General features: G+C 50.3%; 6 protein-coding genes across 6 annotated transcripts; 3 read left to right on the forward strand and 3 right to left on the reverse strand.

Moving 5' to 3' along the window:
- Window positions 1–800: 800 nt before the first annotated feature.
- Window positions 801–1,247, forward strand: N7506_002502 (Zinc finger C2H2; the record flags this gene model as incomplete). The annotated part of the gene is made up of 1 exon (XM_056951797.1): window positions 801–1,247. One exon carries the CDS (start codon window positions 801–803, stop codon window positions 1,245–1,247), a length of 447 nt encoding a protein of 148 aa, XP_056814948.1.
- A 371-nt stretch (window positions 1,248–1,618) lies between these two features.
- N7506_002503 (uncharacterized protein) lies at window positions 1,619–2,393 on the forward strand (the record flags this gene model as incomplete). The annotated part of the gene is made up of 2 exons (XM_056951798.1): window positions 1,619–1,864; window positions 1,917–2,393. The coding sequence occupies 2 exons, from the start codon at window positions 1,619–1,621 to the stop codon at window positions 2,391–2,393; spliced, it is 723 nt and encodes a 240-aa protein (XP_056814949.1).
- A 384-nt stretch (window positions 2,394–2,777) lies between these two features.
- On the reverse strand, window positions 2,778–9,632 carry yvc1 (putative potassium ion channel Yvc1; the record flags this gene model as incomplete). Its single annotated transcript, XM_056951799.1, has 8 exons — window positions 2,778–3,212; window positions 3,312–3,431; window positions 3,487–6,783; window positions 7,579–7,914; window positions 8,001–8,128; window positions 8,174–9,108; window positions 9,179–9,506; window positions 9,557–9,632. The coding sequence occupies 8 exons, from the start codon at window positions 9,630–9,632 to the stop codon at window positions 2,778–2,780; spliced, it is 5,655 nt and encodes a 1,884-aa protein (XP_056814950.1).
- Window positions 9,633–10,187: 555 nt separating this feature from the next.
- N7506_002505 (translation initiation factor eIF2 subunit alpha) lies at window positions 10,188–11,282 on the reverse strand (the record flags this gene model as incomplete). The annotated part of the gene is made up of 4 exons (XM_056951800.1): window positions 10,188–10,653; window positions 10,710–10,917; window positions 10,974–11,136; window positions 11,205–11,282. The coding sequence occupies 4 exons, from the start codon at window positions 11,280–11,282 to the stop codon at window positions 10,188–10,190; spliced, it is 915 nt and encodes a 304-aa protein (XP_056814951.1).
- Window positions 11,283–11,900: 618 nt separating this feature from the next.
- On the forward strand, window positions 11,901–14,389 carry N7506_002506 (SulP family inorganic anion transporter; the record flags this gene model as incomplete). The annotated part of the gene is made up of 4 exons (XM_056951801.1): window positions 11,901–12,349; window positions 12,432–13,061; window positions 13,109–13,628; window positions 13,691–14,389. The coding sequence occupies 4 exons, from the start codon at window positions 11,901–11,903 to the stop codon at window positions 14,387–14,389; spliced, it is 2,298 nt and encodes a 765-aa protein (XP_056814952.1).
- A 536-nt stretch (window positions 14,390–14,925) lies between these two features.
- Window positions 14,926–15,888, reverse strand: N7506_002507 (uncharacterized protein; the record flags this gene model as incomplete). The annotated part of the gene is made up of 1 exon (XM_056951802.1): window positions 14,926–15,888. One exon carries the CDS (start codon window positions 15,886–15,888, stop codon window positions 14,926–14,928), a length of 963 nt encoding a protein of 320 aa, XP_056814953.1.
- Window positions 15,889–16,096: the final 208 nt, after the last annotated feature.

Raw genomic sequence — 16,096 nt, forward strand, 5'->3', positions numbered from 1 at the left:
AGCGAAAAGAGCAGAGCCTCACAAGGATGGCGGACGCTCTCAGGGGCAAGTCAAATTTTACTTGTTCCTCAGGTCGTTGTTCTTTCTCTGGCCCCTCAAATGTTGATTGGGATATCCCAAAAACAATGCGCTGGCAGCGCAGCGAAAAGAGCAGAGCCTCATAAGGCTGGCGGACGCCCTCGGGAGCAAGTCAGATCAGACTTGTTCCTCAGGTCGGTGTTCTTTCCCTGGTCCCTTCGAGTATTCAATACGATACCCCAAAAGATCTACCAACAAATACTCTGCATGAAAGAGAAAGCCAAGATAGTGAATACCTCGGGTGAGGTACTAGTGTCACTGCATGAATGCTGTGTGTATGCATCCACAGAAGAATCCTTGACTTGCATTGAAAATCCTGGAGAACAGAAAGAAGGGCTACTTCAATTGTTCTACCAAACAGAATTGAACGTGCTGGGAGAGGCAAACAAACTCAGTCAGGCTAGCCTCATCGTTGCTGGATGACTCCCCTGCTTCCTTCTTCTCACACTTCGACTTCGGGAATCCCCTTCCTTTCGTCACAACCATGTCCCCCCCAATCGAATTTCAGCTGCACTAGCTGTGCTCGCTCGTTCTCCTCGCCGTTTGCTCGTTATCAGCACCTGCGCGACACGAAGCACCAAGACTTTCGTCTATCATGCAACAGACAATTTGACAGTCCGATGGACTACCGTGCCGTAATCCATCATGTCTTCTCCCTGATCTACTCTACTTAAACTGACATCTACAACATATAGCAAATCCCTCCAAAGATCCACCGTGACATGCATGTTGAATGCGAGTTTTGCGAGGAACAGTTTGTCACTGCAAGCGGTGCCTTCCATCACCTTGAGGGAGGATGTTGCGAGAAAAGCAACACGAACGGCGACACCCTCGCTCGCCAAATTCAAAACCTCGACATTGACAACATTCTGACCGACATTGGAGAGCACAATGGCGGACAGTGGAAGTGTAGTCTCTGCTCAAAAGGCTTTCGGACTCGCTCTGCCCTGGTAATGCATTGGAACTCACCAGCGCACAGCTCCAAACCATACCATTGCATCAACCGTGGATGCGATAAGCACTTCATCACACTAAGTGCTTTATTCCAGCACCTTGAAAGTGAGTCCTGTGGCATTGCTGGTTTCACCCAAATTCCACTTTATTATCTTCGATTGACCGATTCTATTCACAATGGCGAGCAAATCACCTTGTTCGACTTTGGCCGCTGAGGGTGCCTCATGCAGTGAAATGAATCTTACAAATGTTTACCATTTCTCCCACAATAAAGTCGATATTCAGATGTAGATGTCCTTGGTCTGAGCATATAGCCACCGTAGACTAAACTGCTCGTAGGGGACACTGTTCTATCGTAGGAAGTGAAGGGTCAAGGGAGAGTCAAACTCATACAGTTGTGCCTTGTTGTTCGTTTCACTCCTCAGGTTTGAAATCTCGATTGACTTCTTTTCTTCTGACGTATGCCTTCCTTTGCTACACTCCCATCTTTCATCCGCACCTTTTCATGGATTCTCTCCCCACTCAGATGCACGAGTGTCCTACTTGTGGAGACTTGTTTCGTCACTGGACCGATCTTGACAGCCATATGGCTAACCGCGATCACTGGGTCCACTGTGAGTCTTGTCATTCTCCATTCGCCAGTATCTTGTCTCGCAACCAACACATGAACACGCACGACCACTGGGATGCTCAAATTGAATGTCACTCCTGCAAGCGAATGTTCGATACCCAGAATGCTGCGAATGAGCATATGAGAGACTACAACCACTTCCCTGATCATTCCTGCGCTGCTTGTGATAACCCGGTTGAAAGCGATACTCCCTCCTGCGCAGTAAGCCACTTCCCCGTTTCGGTCGATTGTCAATAACTGACCTTATATCCAGCACACGAGAACTAAAGTCCGCAGCGATATAATGTTCAGATGCCCGTACTGCAAGGGAGAATACATAGCCCCAAGCGGGATCCCTACTCACATCGAGGCCGGCGTCTGCACGACAGCCTGTGCTACGAGCCGCCGAGCGCTGTACGAGCGCATCCAATACCTCGACCCCACGGGAATGATAACCAACGGTGCCGCGGACGGATGTGACTGGATCTGCCGTCTCTGCCTGAAGGATTTCTTCGACGTTGATGAACTGATTTCACATCTCGACTCGCCCATTCACGATGCCAAAATCTACCATTGCCTGACCGATCCGAATGTGTGTGGTCGGCGCTTTTCCTCCTTGTCTGCGTTGTTCAGTCACTTGGAACACGGCTCATGCGGGTACCTTCGGTTTGTGCAAATCGAGACTATCTTGATGAACCTGCTTCGAGCCATTGATGGCGGCAAGGTGCTCTCTACCGTCAGGCTGGAATAGGGCTTGGCTCATTGCTTTTTATGCGCTTGAGCGGATCACAAAGTTTGAATTAATATCTATTACTGATCAGGTTCTGTTTCCTCCGGTGAAAGTTGAGGCCTGTCTTCGAAATTGATCAGTTGAGGGTGGGCTTTTTACCATTTACGGGGCTTTGCCCACATCACAACAAGCACAACGCAATATCGGATACTTCCAAGGTTTATTATGAGCAAGACATTGTAATTCAGATCGATCGGTGATTCAAATTGGTAGAAAGTATATGATCCCTCTACCACATGTCATCAGGCTATACAAAACAAGCAAGATCATGTATTAAGTGCGACAGGATATCACATCTTTAAGCCAACAATCCACCTCTATGTTTACAGGTACAAACAGAACTCTTTAAACTTTCCTCTGCTGCTCCTTCTGAGCCTCAGCCTCAACCTCCTCTTGCAACTTGCGATCCGCCTCGCGCTTGAGCTGGTCAGGACGACGAACGGCAATGTCCTTGGGACGGAAGTCACTGAAGAAGTGCTTCAGGACATTCTCAATGAGCCAACAACCACCGTAATCGAAGATCATGAGCACAGTGAGGGTAATCTTGAAATCAGTGGTGAAAGGAACCAGGCGGAGTTTCTCGTTCAGCTCGGGGATGAACTCGGTGGCACAGGAGAATGCGACACCGGAGGCGGCGACGAGACCCCAGTACATGGCCTTGTTCTCACGAATGGACTCGCGGAAGGGACGGCCCTGGTAGTTGATTGAGAAGGTGGAGATTTGCTGGATAAGCTGGAGAAGGTAGATGGCGCTGTTCAGGAGGGAGGGTTCGAATTCGCCCTCAAGATCAATGTCGGATGCTCTCCTGTTGGTCGTGTTAGTATCAGTGGCAGATTATGAAAGATGGAATGTTGCAACGTACGGCTCGTGCTTATAGACATATTGAGAAAGATAGACCAAAGTCACAATGTGAATGGCAAACTGTCCAAGAACGGATCCGATGATGTAGACGTTAAAGATGTTGGGCTGCGGGCGCTCCTTGGACAAACCCTCAACAGACTGTTGTATAAGTTGGTTAGAGGGAACTTGAACAATCAGGTGGACAAGTACATACCTTGGCGCGAGAGATAGACAAGAAGCAAACACTCATCATCATACCGCTGATAGTGACCTGACCATCACCAAACTTGATACCATCCAAGTAGATGACACTCAAACTGTAGGCACTGATCAAGCAGTTCAGAGCAAGAATCTTGTACATCTGAATAGTCGCAACGAGGGTGCAACGACCTTGACGGATGATGTTGGGAATAGCAATGACGTTGGCCAGTTTACTGGTGAAAGGAGCAGCGACAGACGCATCACCCAACTTAATAGTGGGGGGTTCACTGTCATCCAGCTCCTGTTCCATCATGGAGGCGGTAAGCTTATCTGCAAGGCCAGCCGCGGCTGCTTGGGCCTGCTGCTGTCGCTGTTGCTGAGGGTTTGCGTTCTGCTGCTGCAGAGCCTGGGCACCGGGGGAAGTGATAGTCGGGATAGGCTCGGCACCGGCAGTGATGGCAGCACCCTTGCGTTGCAACTCGCGTTCCATAGCCTTCTCGTAGTGAGGGTTGCTGGGACCTTGGGGATACAAATGGGCGATCTGAACAGGAACAGGGGGTGAGGGCTGGTTGAATCGCTGCATCATAGAGACCTGCTTTTCATACAGCTCCTTCATCTTAGTAGTACGGTAGTGCTCGGCAATCTTGGTCAGATCATCCTGGGAGCCGTTCAGAAGCGCAACACCAATGTGAGCCTGCTTGAGGGCGCCAACGTCGTTGGTACCATCACCGCACATCAGAGTAGTGTATCCGGCATCCTTGAGACCGAGAAGAATGTCTTCCTTCTGCTTGGGAGACACACGAGCGTAGACCCAGGTGTGGCGGAGGAGATCGGGAAGTGCCTTCTGGCCCTTGAACTTAGCCAAAGCATATCCTGTGATACAGATATCCTTGCTGTTCAGAATCTCGGGGTCGAGGGGCTTGGTAGGGTCGACTTCAACATTGAGCTTATCATCGATGGTGCGCCAGACGATCTTGGTACCAGAGTTGTCATGCTCCGGGGCGTCAAGAATCAGAACTTCACGGTCCACAATTTCAACCTTGCGAGCGACATGCACGGCAGTCAATGGGTTGTCACCAGTGATCATGACAACACGGTGGCTACTCTCGTTGAGCATGCGAACAGACTTAATCGCATCATCCTTAAGAGGGCACTGAAGAACAAGGAAACCAGCAAAGATCAGTTCAGACTCGACCTCTTCGCGGACGAAGTTGTTCACGCGGCTCTGTGAGAGCTCGGTTTCGGGGGAGAGGAACTTGTAGGCAAGTGCAAGGACACGAGCACCGTTACGAGTGAAGTGCTTGAAAGTCTCTTCGTAGTTGGGAGGAGCGTTGACCAGCATGGTGCGAATGGTCTCAGGGGCACCCTTCACACCCACGAAGGTGGACTTAGTCTTCTTTGAGGTCTTGCGATCATTTGAAGTGATGGTGGCGATGGTGCTCTGGCGTTTCAAAGCTGAGGAGAATTGGAATCTTCTCTTGATTTGAACGTTCTCGACGTTTCGTCCGGAGATAACTGGCGAGTTGCCCTTGGAGGACAGAGTATCGTTCTTACCAAGGGTCCAGCCAAGCCATTCCAGAGTAGCCTTTTCCATGGGGTCACCAACAACTTCACCTTCGTCCAGCTTGACCATAGCATGAGCACTTGCAAGAACAAGAGTGGTGTTGGCTCCGGCGGCAGTGGCCTGGGCCAACTCAATGTGGGCACCATCAGGTTCAACCTTAGAGCCAGCCTCACCTAGAGTAAGCCCGGCAATACCGTCGACGACCAGGTCCTCACCGGTCAGAGTACCGGTCTTGTCGAAGCAAGCGACGTCAACACGGCCAGCGAATGGGATACGGAAAGGCTCGGTACAGAAGATAGCGAACTTGCTCAAAGCGGCAAGACTGGTGTTGACAGCCAAGCTCAATTCCATGGGAAGTTCGGGTGGCACGACACTTGTGATAATGAGGACACAGTCCAGCAAGAGCTTGGAGCGCTTGCGGTTCTGGATCACACCCTCTTTCCAAACATACCAGGAAGCGGCAATTGCGAAAATCAGAAGGAAGAGGATGAACAGCAAAGCCTCAACATTGTTGGCAGAGACACGCTCAGTAGAGTAAATCATGGTTCGGACGAGGCTACCTTGGCTGGTCTCGAAACCAGTCTTGACGACCACACCCAATGCACCATTGTCCGGAGCCAAGCTGACTGTGCTGGCCAGGTTCTTCAGAGATGATTCACCGTTCGCGTTGGGATGAGTAATCTGGAGAACCTTGGTTCCTCCGTGCACGAAAGAGAGCTTATCGAGTCCCTCGGGTTCAATCAGATCGTCCCCGGGGCGAAGCTGAACAGAGTCCTTGAGAAGAGGTGTGCTCTCACCAGAAAGCATAGCCTCGTTGACAATCACACTGCCTTCAACCAAAAGAATATCGCAGGCAACACCACTGTCTTCCTTGGTGCGGTTCACTGACATGAGATCACCGGGCAGAAGCTTGTCGCTGGTGATTTCCTGCCACTTGCGCTCGCGGTAGACCCAAACGTCGTACGGCTTGATGCTCATTCCACGGAATTCAACCAAGGTTCTCTGGCGCTGCCAAACAACAGTGCTTTCAAAGGCAACAAGCATGAAGAGCGTGAAGAGAGAGTAGTACCAGTATTCATCCAGCATCCACAATCCAACACAGAAGATTTGGAAGACAAAGAATGGCGCAACAGCATGCTCCTGGAACAGCTCAGTGAAGGTAGGAACAGGGATGTCGAAGGTGTTGTCGCCATAGTGGTGGTGGATGCGGTCAATCTCGGCCTTGGACGTGAAACCCTCGGTCAGTTGGAAAGTCTTGAGAGCCGGCTTGGGCTCGGCATCGAGGACGTAGGACAGGGGTGCGAATGTGCGAGTCTCCGGGTAGAACAAGAAGCGGCGCTTCTGGAAGAGGAAGGAAAGGGTCTTCTTAGGGCCGGCGTTCTCGTTAAGCAGGGTACAGATCTCGGCGGAGCCGGCATTGGTGATGGGAACCACTTTGATGAGCTTCGCGGTGTCAATTGAGCTGGCCCGGGTGGTGGTAAAGAGCGTGTTGATGTCAATGTTCCACTTGGTCATCAACCAGAAGAGCGACTGGAAGGTAATGATAGACCCCGCCCAGACGAAGGTCCATTCCTGTCCCTGAATATATGTATCATAACGCTCGGGAGAGAGGTAGAAGGCGAAGAACGCGGGCCAAATTATCAGAAAAGGCCAGATGTATGTATGCAATTGCCAAGGGAGCGGGTTATGCAACGAGGCATGTTGAATCTGGTGGTCGTCCACGAGTTTTGCCCTGTATCCTGTTAGCTGCAGCAGATAATTGGATGACATTTGAGACGTACATGATGGCAGCGGGTGACCACGGTCAGTATCAGAGAGGAACAAACTCAAAGACTCATAGAAAGACAAGCTATGAGTACTATCGAGGATATGCCCAGATACGCAAAAGAAGCCACCTTGAGATACGGGTTCCAGAGGGTTCGCCGCTCGACCCGTGGACGCGCCATTATGTCAGCGGTATCCACCCAGATTTGCCCGGTGGTTTATATAGCACGACAATTTTTGATTTTTCAACCAACAGCCTCTCGCCGGGCTAGCTCAATCGGTAGAGCGTAAGACTCTTAATCTTAAGGCTGCGGGTTCGACCCCCGCGTTCGGCTCTTCCTAAAATACCAACATGGTCTTTAAGATTACTTTTTTTGTGTTTTTGTTCTCTTCGTAAAAAAGTACGGGCGACGTTTTTTGTGCGCAGGTAGGTACGCATATGGTCGGCATCTGTCCAGGTGCTGCTGCTGTCTTGAAGCAAGCGGTTTCCAAGGCTCAGTACTGGTTAGATACTGGCTGTTTCCAAGGTGGAACCATGGCAAGGTCAAATACGATGTGCATATGAACGTTATATATATCGATGTGTATACAGGCACATACACCTACCAGGTAGGCATATGTACTCCACGGTTGTGGCAAAAGCTTCACGCCTAGGGATAGAGCCCTGGAGTGAGATATATCAAGAAGATCCTCCCAAGTTTGCAAGGTTGCTGGTTGCTGAATGCTCTTGACCCTGGAAGATTAGTTTCTCCCATGATCTTGCGCCAGATTTTTGACCATCTCCGTGAGCACTCTGACCTGCTCCTTCAGCTCACGGATTTCATATGTACAACTGTCAATCTTGATATCTGGGGTGGTTTCGGCCACCTGCTCTTTCCAAGTATCATCAAGATCAAAGTCAACCTCATGGGCGACATGCTCCCATTCCTGAGCACAGTCATCATCTTCTTCGCCATGGCGGCGGTTCCAGCGAATCCGATGTGCCTGGTGGGTCTCAATCCACGACGTGACAAACAGAAGAGGGGAATAGATGATGGCCATAACGAAGTCATTCAACTTAGCGTATGCCTCCCGGGACAGCCACCACTCGAATGGAGCGACCAGGCACAGAATCTCAATGAGATTAAAAGCTAGAATAAGCGTGATCAGCACTCAGCACATTGGTAGGAATTGACGCTGCACATACGTGGGATAAAGACATTCTCGTCTGGAGCGCGGACAAATTGCATGGTCTTCTGTGCAAAAATTGCCATGTATTCGTCAGTAGCATTGCCGGAAATATCCTCATATGCACTGTTGTACAAAGCGATGAGAATGTTCAAGAGGACTGCTCGTGGTTAGTGTTATTCCCACAAAGTAGAGGCGAGCATACCAGTCATGACAATGAAGTTGAACACATAATAGAGAATGATGCCGAAAGGGAATGCAAATTCCTGGAAAGTATCAAATTCAGGGCTCTGCATGATACTGTTGATCATGCCCTGGAGAATGTTCCTGTGAATAGGGACATCCGGCTCCACTTGTGCCATACCAATGAAAGCCTGGAAGAACCCAGCCATCACGACGAATAGGAGCGCGAAGAAGATCAAACTCTCCTTCATCATGACACGAAGGACGACAAACATGGCACCGAAAAAGCGGAAGGAGTCCAGGTAAAGCATCATGCGAATCCAGAACATCGGACCTGCAAAAGCAAGGAAGTTGTAGCTGAGCTGGTTGTACAGCTGTCTTTGCTCATCCTGGGTCGACGACGAATGGGCGAGGGCAACAAAGCGCAATACCAAGGAGACAACGAGAATAGTATAAAGAGTCGAGTTGAAGGCATTCCAAAATTCGAGATAGTTCCATCCAACTTTCCAAAACTTGATAACCTCGTCACAGATGAACGCAAGTGTCATGCCGTAGAGAATTCCTTCAACGACATCCAAATCTCCAGTCGGGTTCACAGTGTTGATGACCGCAGTGTACACGGCAAGGTATATCAAGGAAAACATGATTTGGCATGTATTTTGATAAAGCGGTGTCCTCATTCTGTCGGGATGGAAATGAGACCAGTAGCTGGTGTTCGACTTTCCATCGTAATCAACGAAGTTAGTCGGATTGCCCTCTTCTTGACAGATCCAGCCTCTCCACAGGTAGTCAATGCACTTCTGATACCCAGAAGAACTAATGATTCTCAAGGCATGAAGGTCGACTGAGCGTTCGATGACATTGGCTGGATCAGTCTCAACACCCTCACTGTAGATAGAGTACCGCTTCAGCAAAATGTCTCTGAATAAGTAGTCTTGGTTTTGCTCAGTTTCAATACTGTAGGAGTTTTGTCAGTATATGACTATGTGAAGAGACAGTAAAGAGATGTCACGGGAAAGGGTCGTACATGCGCTTGGCAATTACCTCGCAAGCCACTGCCCGAAGGTCATGGAGATCAGCATCCCAAAGCTCGACACTGGACTGGAGCTTAAACCATCTAAGGCATACTAGAAGACAATAGACAACACACGCCTTGTAATCTTCACCACCAGCATTTCTGGCGGTTGCAACCACGTCGTCAGTAATGATGCGGCTGTTCGGGTCAGTCAAGACAGTCTCCTGGACTTCACAGGAGACAACTAGCTCAAGCTGATACTTCAACTTGAGAGCGACTTTGGCAATTTCCTTTGAGGCATCAGATGCGTGAGGTTGTTCGCCATCATAGGCTGGTAGAACTGTGTGCATATTTAGCGGGTACAAGACCGTTGGTTTTGTAATGACGTACGTCGACGACGTTCCACCTCGAGTCGGTGTCGAGCTGCACCACGATCTGAACGAAAGAAATCTTTCCAATGACCCATGTTGTGTAAAGTGCCCGAAGGTGAAGGACAGAAGAAAGATCGAAGGGGCTCACCGATCTTGAGGGGAAGAGATCGGCGGCAGATAAGCTTCAAGCTCTTCCCCGCCATCTGAATTGCATTTGGACAATAATTACTCCGTACAAACTGTCGCATTTTGGTCTCAGCGTCTATTTAAATAGATTAGAGTGAGAAGGTGTTGACATCTAAAAGCATCACTGGCATTGAACGTCTCGGTTGCATCACAAACATATGTACATCAGAACTTGCACCCCGTGCGGACTATTCCGGGCACGAGGATTTCGACCGCAGGTGGCATGTAGCGCTTGGGCGTGGACTGTTCACGGACCCGAGGCGCAGGCGACTGCCCTTGAGGGCGAGTGAGTTCTGACCGCAATCCTGCCCATCAGCACACTGAGCCCGTCGAGCCCATCCCCCAGAATGTGCAAGCTATTTTTTCTATCCATTTTTGCCAAACTCCCCTATGGCGGTGATTCCGGCTTTGTATGCCAGCGATAAGCGCTGGATGCCCCTCGACGCGGACTGGTATTAACCCGTTTATTCGTCATCGCTCTCGGAGTCCTCATCTCCGCTGACCTGCTGGTTCTCGCGCTCACGCTTCTCCATAAGCTCCTGCAGAATTGCGTCATCTTGCTCGGTGACAGCCTTGGGTGCCATCTTCACGGTGCAGTTACCGCCGTTCTTCTGGATGCGCTCTGTGATTCTCTCAATGGCCTCCTCGAGTCCCTTGACACCGGCAGTCTTGTCCAGACATTGGCTGGCAAGAACGTAGAGAGGGGGAGCAACGAGCTTGACCTTGATCTGGTTGTCGGCGGTGTTCTGTTCCTCAGCGGTGCGGAGAGCGTCCTTGACGGCGTCGATTCCATCGTAACCGAAGCAGGTAACCTCGATATCGGCACGGACCTTGGTGGGGTGGGGAGTGAGCTTGCTGCCGATGTACTGCTGAATCTCGCTCTTGACGGCGTCGCTGGTGAATGTGATCTCGTCCCAAACGGAGGGGTTACTAGAAAGAGATTAACAAAACTGAAACATCAAATCGGATGAAAGAAGGAGCCGTACGTGATGGAGATCTTGAAGGCATCGTGCGCGTGGCCGTATTTTTGGTTCAAAGGCCATCCGATGGTCTCGTAGAGGGTCTCGAGGGGGGTTTGAGTGGCCTCTGCGACATGGCGCATGATAGAGTGCACAGCCTTGCTCTTGTTGTAACGCTCCTCGCACTTGATGACATCCTCGGGGGAGACACGACGCTTGGAAAGATCGATATAACCTGCAGTGTGGCTAGTTAGCTCGGTGTTCCTTCCAAAGCGAATGGTGTAACCTTGCCCTTCTCTTTGTCGACACGGAGCACGATAACGACTTCATTGCGTCCAATACGGATGAGCTTTTGGATACTGCGAATACGTCTGCGAGAAAGTTCTGAGAGGAGAATCATGCCGTCAATGTTGTCGTACTCGAGCAGCTTCACGTATGCGCCCATTTCGGCGATCTAGCCCATGCAAAGTTAGCCCAGTTCCTGCCACGCTGAGCACTGAGAAATCTTGCGACAAGTCGTACCTGCTTGACATTGACCATGACGAAGCTGTCCACCTCCGGGTACTTCTCCTCATAGAACCGACAGTTTGTTAGAGACATGTTGGCGGGGTTCTTTTTTTTCTCTCGTGAAGTATTATGAAAAGGGGAGGGTATTGGGCACGGTCCAGACGATGAGGACGGTGGCAGGAAAGCAGCGAGTGAGCGAGATATCCGAGCGACGGAGACCGGAGGGAATATGCGACTTGGATCGAACAATCTATCTCTTTGTGGCGGAGGAGTCAAAACCCACACTTGGGCAAGTGCAAAGCACGTGACCTTGATATAACGTGACCAAAGACACACCGCCCTCCAGGGCCCTGGGCGAGACAATTTTGGCGCCAAGCAGTAGACTGACCCGTAGTATATTTCTTACTCAATAGCTTTCGAACCTACGAATCAGACGACTTCCTATGATATTATGCTGACAATGCTTTCACTGCCGACCTTCCTATTGCATAGTCGGTGATCTGCGTTGGCATTGATAACGCTCACTTTCTCCGCTTATCAGTACCCTAGCGTGCCCTTGCGTAGCCAATTTGGTCCCTGCGGCAGCTGAATCCAATTGCGTCGGACATTTTCCTCCTGATTTTTTTTTTTTTTTTGGCAAGCATATATGGCAGGCCACTTGCCATTGTTTTCGTTTCCTTAGCACTTCACGAAACCTGATTTCCCGCGACGATGTCGGAGACAAGCTCATTACGCCCTGGAGAGTCCGACGGGCCTCGGACACTACGAGATCGTGTGGTCGACGCTTTTCGTTCTCCACCCCAAGCCGGCCTTGGAATTACAACGAGCTCCAGCCCTGCCGGTCATTCTGGCAATCCAACCGCAAACACCTCCCAGCCAGACGTAACAACAAGGCTCCTAGATTCCTACAACCATGTCGACCCTGCGTGCGGCGACAGACGCTGCAGCCATGGCACATTCTCCCCGAGGGTGGAAGATGCCGGGAGGCAGGCGTATATTGGATCATTTGATGGTTTTGGAAACAACAGACATGGAGTTCCGATAGGCCCAGGTGGTCATTCTAGAGGCATACCAGACCACCCAGCGTCAGTCGCAGAGTCAGAGACTCTGTCACAGCTGAAGACTTCTTCCATGCTCTCGGCAAATGACACAAGAAAACAGTATGTAATAGTGTATACCGATTGTTGCCAATATGGTGGCTTGCTCCATGTGACCTCTTAAGGACTGACCAATCGAGTGCAGGTACATATCTTACTACATCCCTCTTTTCAATTGGGTTGGCCAATACCACTGGTCACTATTACGTGGAGATTTCATGGCCGCGCTCACGGTGGCTTCCATATATATCCCAATGGCACTATCACTAGCCTCCAACCTTGCCCATGCTCCACCTATCAGCGGCCTGTACTCCTTCGTGATTCACCCTTTGATCTATGCGATCCTAGGAAGCTGTCCTCTCCTGGTGGTTGGACCAGAGGCTGCAGGCTCGCTTCTCACGGGTGCCATTGTGAAAGCAAGTGTTATGCAAGGCAACTCGGGCGAGGACGACCTCGCTGAAACAGCCTTGGTCGTGGGAGTCGCTACCGCTATGTCGGGCAGTATGATCCTCATAGCTGGGTTGACTCGTCTAGGGTTCTTGGATAACGTCCTGAGTCGGCCCTTTCTGCGAGGATTCATTACTGCCATCGGCTTTGTGATCTTTGTTGACCAATTGATTCCAGAATTGGGTCTTGCGGAGATAGCCAAAGAGTCTGGTGTTAGCCATGGTACCAGCGTTTCCAAATTGATCTTCATTTTTCGAAACGCTGGTCAATCACATGGGCTAACTGCCATAGTGTCAATCGTCAGCTTCACCGTCATCATGATCTTCAGGTGTGTACCGCATGTGGTATCTCAGACCCAAAGCTAATCATTCACAGAACTCTGAAGAAGATGCTTGTTCCGCGTATTCCCCAAGTGATCTACTTCCCCGACCGCTTTTTAGTTGTCGCTCTATCAGCAGTTCTGGCTTGGCACCTCGACTGGGAGTCCAAAGGGCTTGAGATTCTCGGGTCTACAGAAGTTGCCGCTGGAGGACTCTTCTCGTTCAACTGGCCTTTCCAATTCTCTCACATGAAGCATGTGCGAACAGCCATGAGCAAAGCCTTCATCATTGCGCTCCTTGGCTTCTTCGAATCATCCGTCGCGGCCAAAGGATTGGGTGAAGGGAGCTCGGACGGTATCAAAGGAATGCATATGAGTGCGAATCGTGAAATGGTTGCACTCGGCGTTGCGAACGTGATTGGAGGATGTTTCTCCGCTCTACCTGCGTTTGGTGGGTACGGGCGAAGCAAGCTCAGTTCCCAGACTGGAGCACGCTCGCCAATGACCAGTGTTTTCTTGAGTTTGATCACTTTCGCGTGTGTCATGGTCCTCTTGCCCTATCTCTATTACCTTCCGGTATGTACCAATTCGGTTTCAAGACGATCTGTCTTATCACTAGCTTTGCTAACCCCGAACAGAAAGCAGTCCTGTGCTCCATGATCTCCGTGGTGGCCTACACCTTGGTGGAAGAATGTCCCCATGACCTACTCTTCTTCTTCCGACTACGCGGTTGGACTGAACTTGTTCTCATGGTCCTCATTTTCACTACCACCATATTCTACTCATTGGAACTCGGCATGGCAATGGGTATCGGCCTCTCGGTCATAATCCTCATTCGCCACGCCACGCAACCCCGAATTCAAATTCTTGGCAAAGTATCTGGCACCGAATCTCGCTTTGACAACGCCGAACTCCACGCCGAAAATGTCGAGCTCGTTGAAGGCGCCCTCATCGTCAAAATTCCCGAACCCTTGACGTTTGCCAATACAGGTGATTTGAAGAACCGTCTTCGTCGCCTGGAATTATATGGCTCGAACCATGCGCACCCCTCGCTGCCCCGTATGCGCGCGCCAGAGCACAACAAGAACATTATTTTTGATGTCCATGGAGTGACTAGTATTGATGGGTCTGGTACACAAGTTCTTTCGGAGATCGTGCATGCGTACGCGGAGCAGGAGGTTCGAGTATTCTTTTGCCGACTGCCCAATCGGAATGTTTTCAGCATGTTTGAGCGAAGTGGTATTGTCGAGAAGTGTGGTGGGTTGACCCATTTCGTCCCTAGCGTCGATGAAGCGCTGCGGCTGGCGGAAACCGAGGACCAGACGCAGGAACTCTGATCTATCAAAAGTTTATATTTTGGAAACAGCTGTTTGTGGACATATTGCGTTTTCGGCATTTAGATACATGTGTAACAACAATGTTGGTTTCAATTCTTCAACGATATTTTCGTCATCCTGAATACAGAGTTCACAAGTAGCAATTTATAAGATGTTGGCCGGTGCAGGCTTCGTTTTGGAGGGTATGCAAGCCTGTGGCCCCCGCACAAGAGATTCAGTGACCACATGTCTGACTCAAGCTTGGACTACTACTGAGGTCCCCTGGGCAATTGTGGTTGCCGCATAATATGGTAGCTGGTTGAAGTCAGCTCTCCCATATTGGCTCCGCCAGCATGACTGATGGAAGTAGCTGCATCCTCTGACTCGGACTTGATTTCAGCCAGAGATCTTCTGGGCTGAGGAGTCGATTTGCAGAAAGGCAACGGATCAACGAGCCAAATACACATTTTGTCTCATTCGTTTGCCAAGAAGCATCGTTCGATCTTCCACACGAACGCGTGCAGACTTGCAGATATTGGCAGCACGTCAGGGTAGGCTCATGTAGTTGGCTGATCCCCGGCAACCGCGCGCCTCGCTACCAACTTCAGAAGCGTCTCACCAGCTTCCAAGGCAGACTTATTCTCATGGTCATCCTTGTCAGTGGCAACCAGCTTCAGGCGGCCTTCACCCCCAAGAACAAATGAAGCACACACAATCTTCGACAGCCGTACATGCTGCTTGGCCTGATCCGACCCATCCAAATCGAGCTTCATAGCAAGATGCTCCTCCAGATATGAGGTAAGATTGTCAATCAAAGGGCTGCGCATTTTTTGCTTCAAACTTTGACCTCGGACTGGTGCTTTGGCACGAAGGAAGTCACTCAGCGCCGCACGCGAGACATTGACATTGAGCGACTTCAAGTCCGGCGCGATGGACGGCGAAAACGAAAGTGTGAGTTGAAGCTCTCTAATGGTCTCGACAGTCTCGGCACGCTGCAAAGCCCCGATATAAGTCTCAAGTCCGACGCAGAGAAAGTTTGAAGGCAGTCGGAGAGGAGAGATGTAAGTATCGAAATTGGCAGATAAGAACGCAAGGAATGTTTGCCGCAGCGCGGTTGGGAATCTGGTTAGGACAAGAGGGAGAGAGGTAGATCCCTTGCGGTCGTTGGACGAGTCTGTAAGAAGAGCGGCTTTGTAGGTGATGTTTTCATATTCCAGTGTCACTAGGATGCCTTGGAGTACGCCCTGAGATTCAGACATTTCACGCGAGGGAGAGATAGGCTGCCACAGGCACTCGTTGAGAGCGCCTGTTTTTGCAAGCGCACCATCATCCGCGATAGTATCTGCTTGAACCCCAGCAAGAACTTCGCCTGTGAGATGTTCACGTAGGCGCGTTTCGTATGCTTTGAGGGCGACCTCGTTGCCAAGGAGAGTTTCACAGTCCTTCCCGTGGTGGAGAGGCGAGAGACGGTGTATGGTCCAAGAGGTATTAAACAATTGAAACAAGTCTGGATGTTCCATATTGGCCAGATATTTGGTCTGCTTTGAGAGTAAGAAGCTCTACCCGCAGCAAGTTGACGAGAGTTTGATACTCGGTATACATTGCGACGCGTGCGGGTTGCAAACAACACAAACACTAGACCGGAGTCTGCAGGCTACAATTCCATACATTTATGAACATGAAAATCAAAAGAAATAGATAACATTATGGTTGATTGTAAATGCAATT

This window comes from Penicillium brevicompactum, assembly GCF_028827555.1.
Source record: "Penicillium brevicompactum strain IBT 35665 chromosome Unknown utg000001l_segment0_segment1, whole genome shotgun sequence".
Classification (NCBI taxonomy): domain Eukaryota; kingdom Fungi; phylum Ascomycota; class Eurotiomycetes; order Eurotiales; family Aspergillaceae; genus Penicillium; species Penicillium brevicompactum.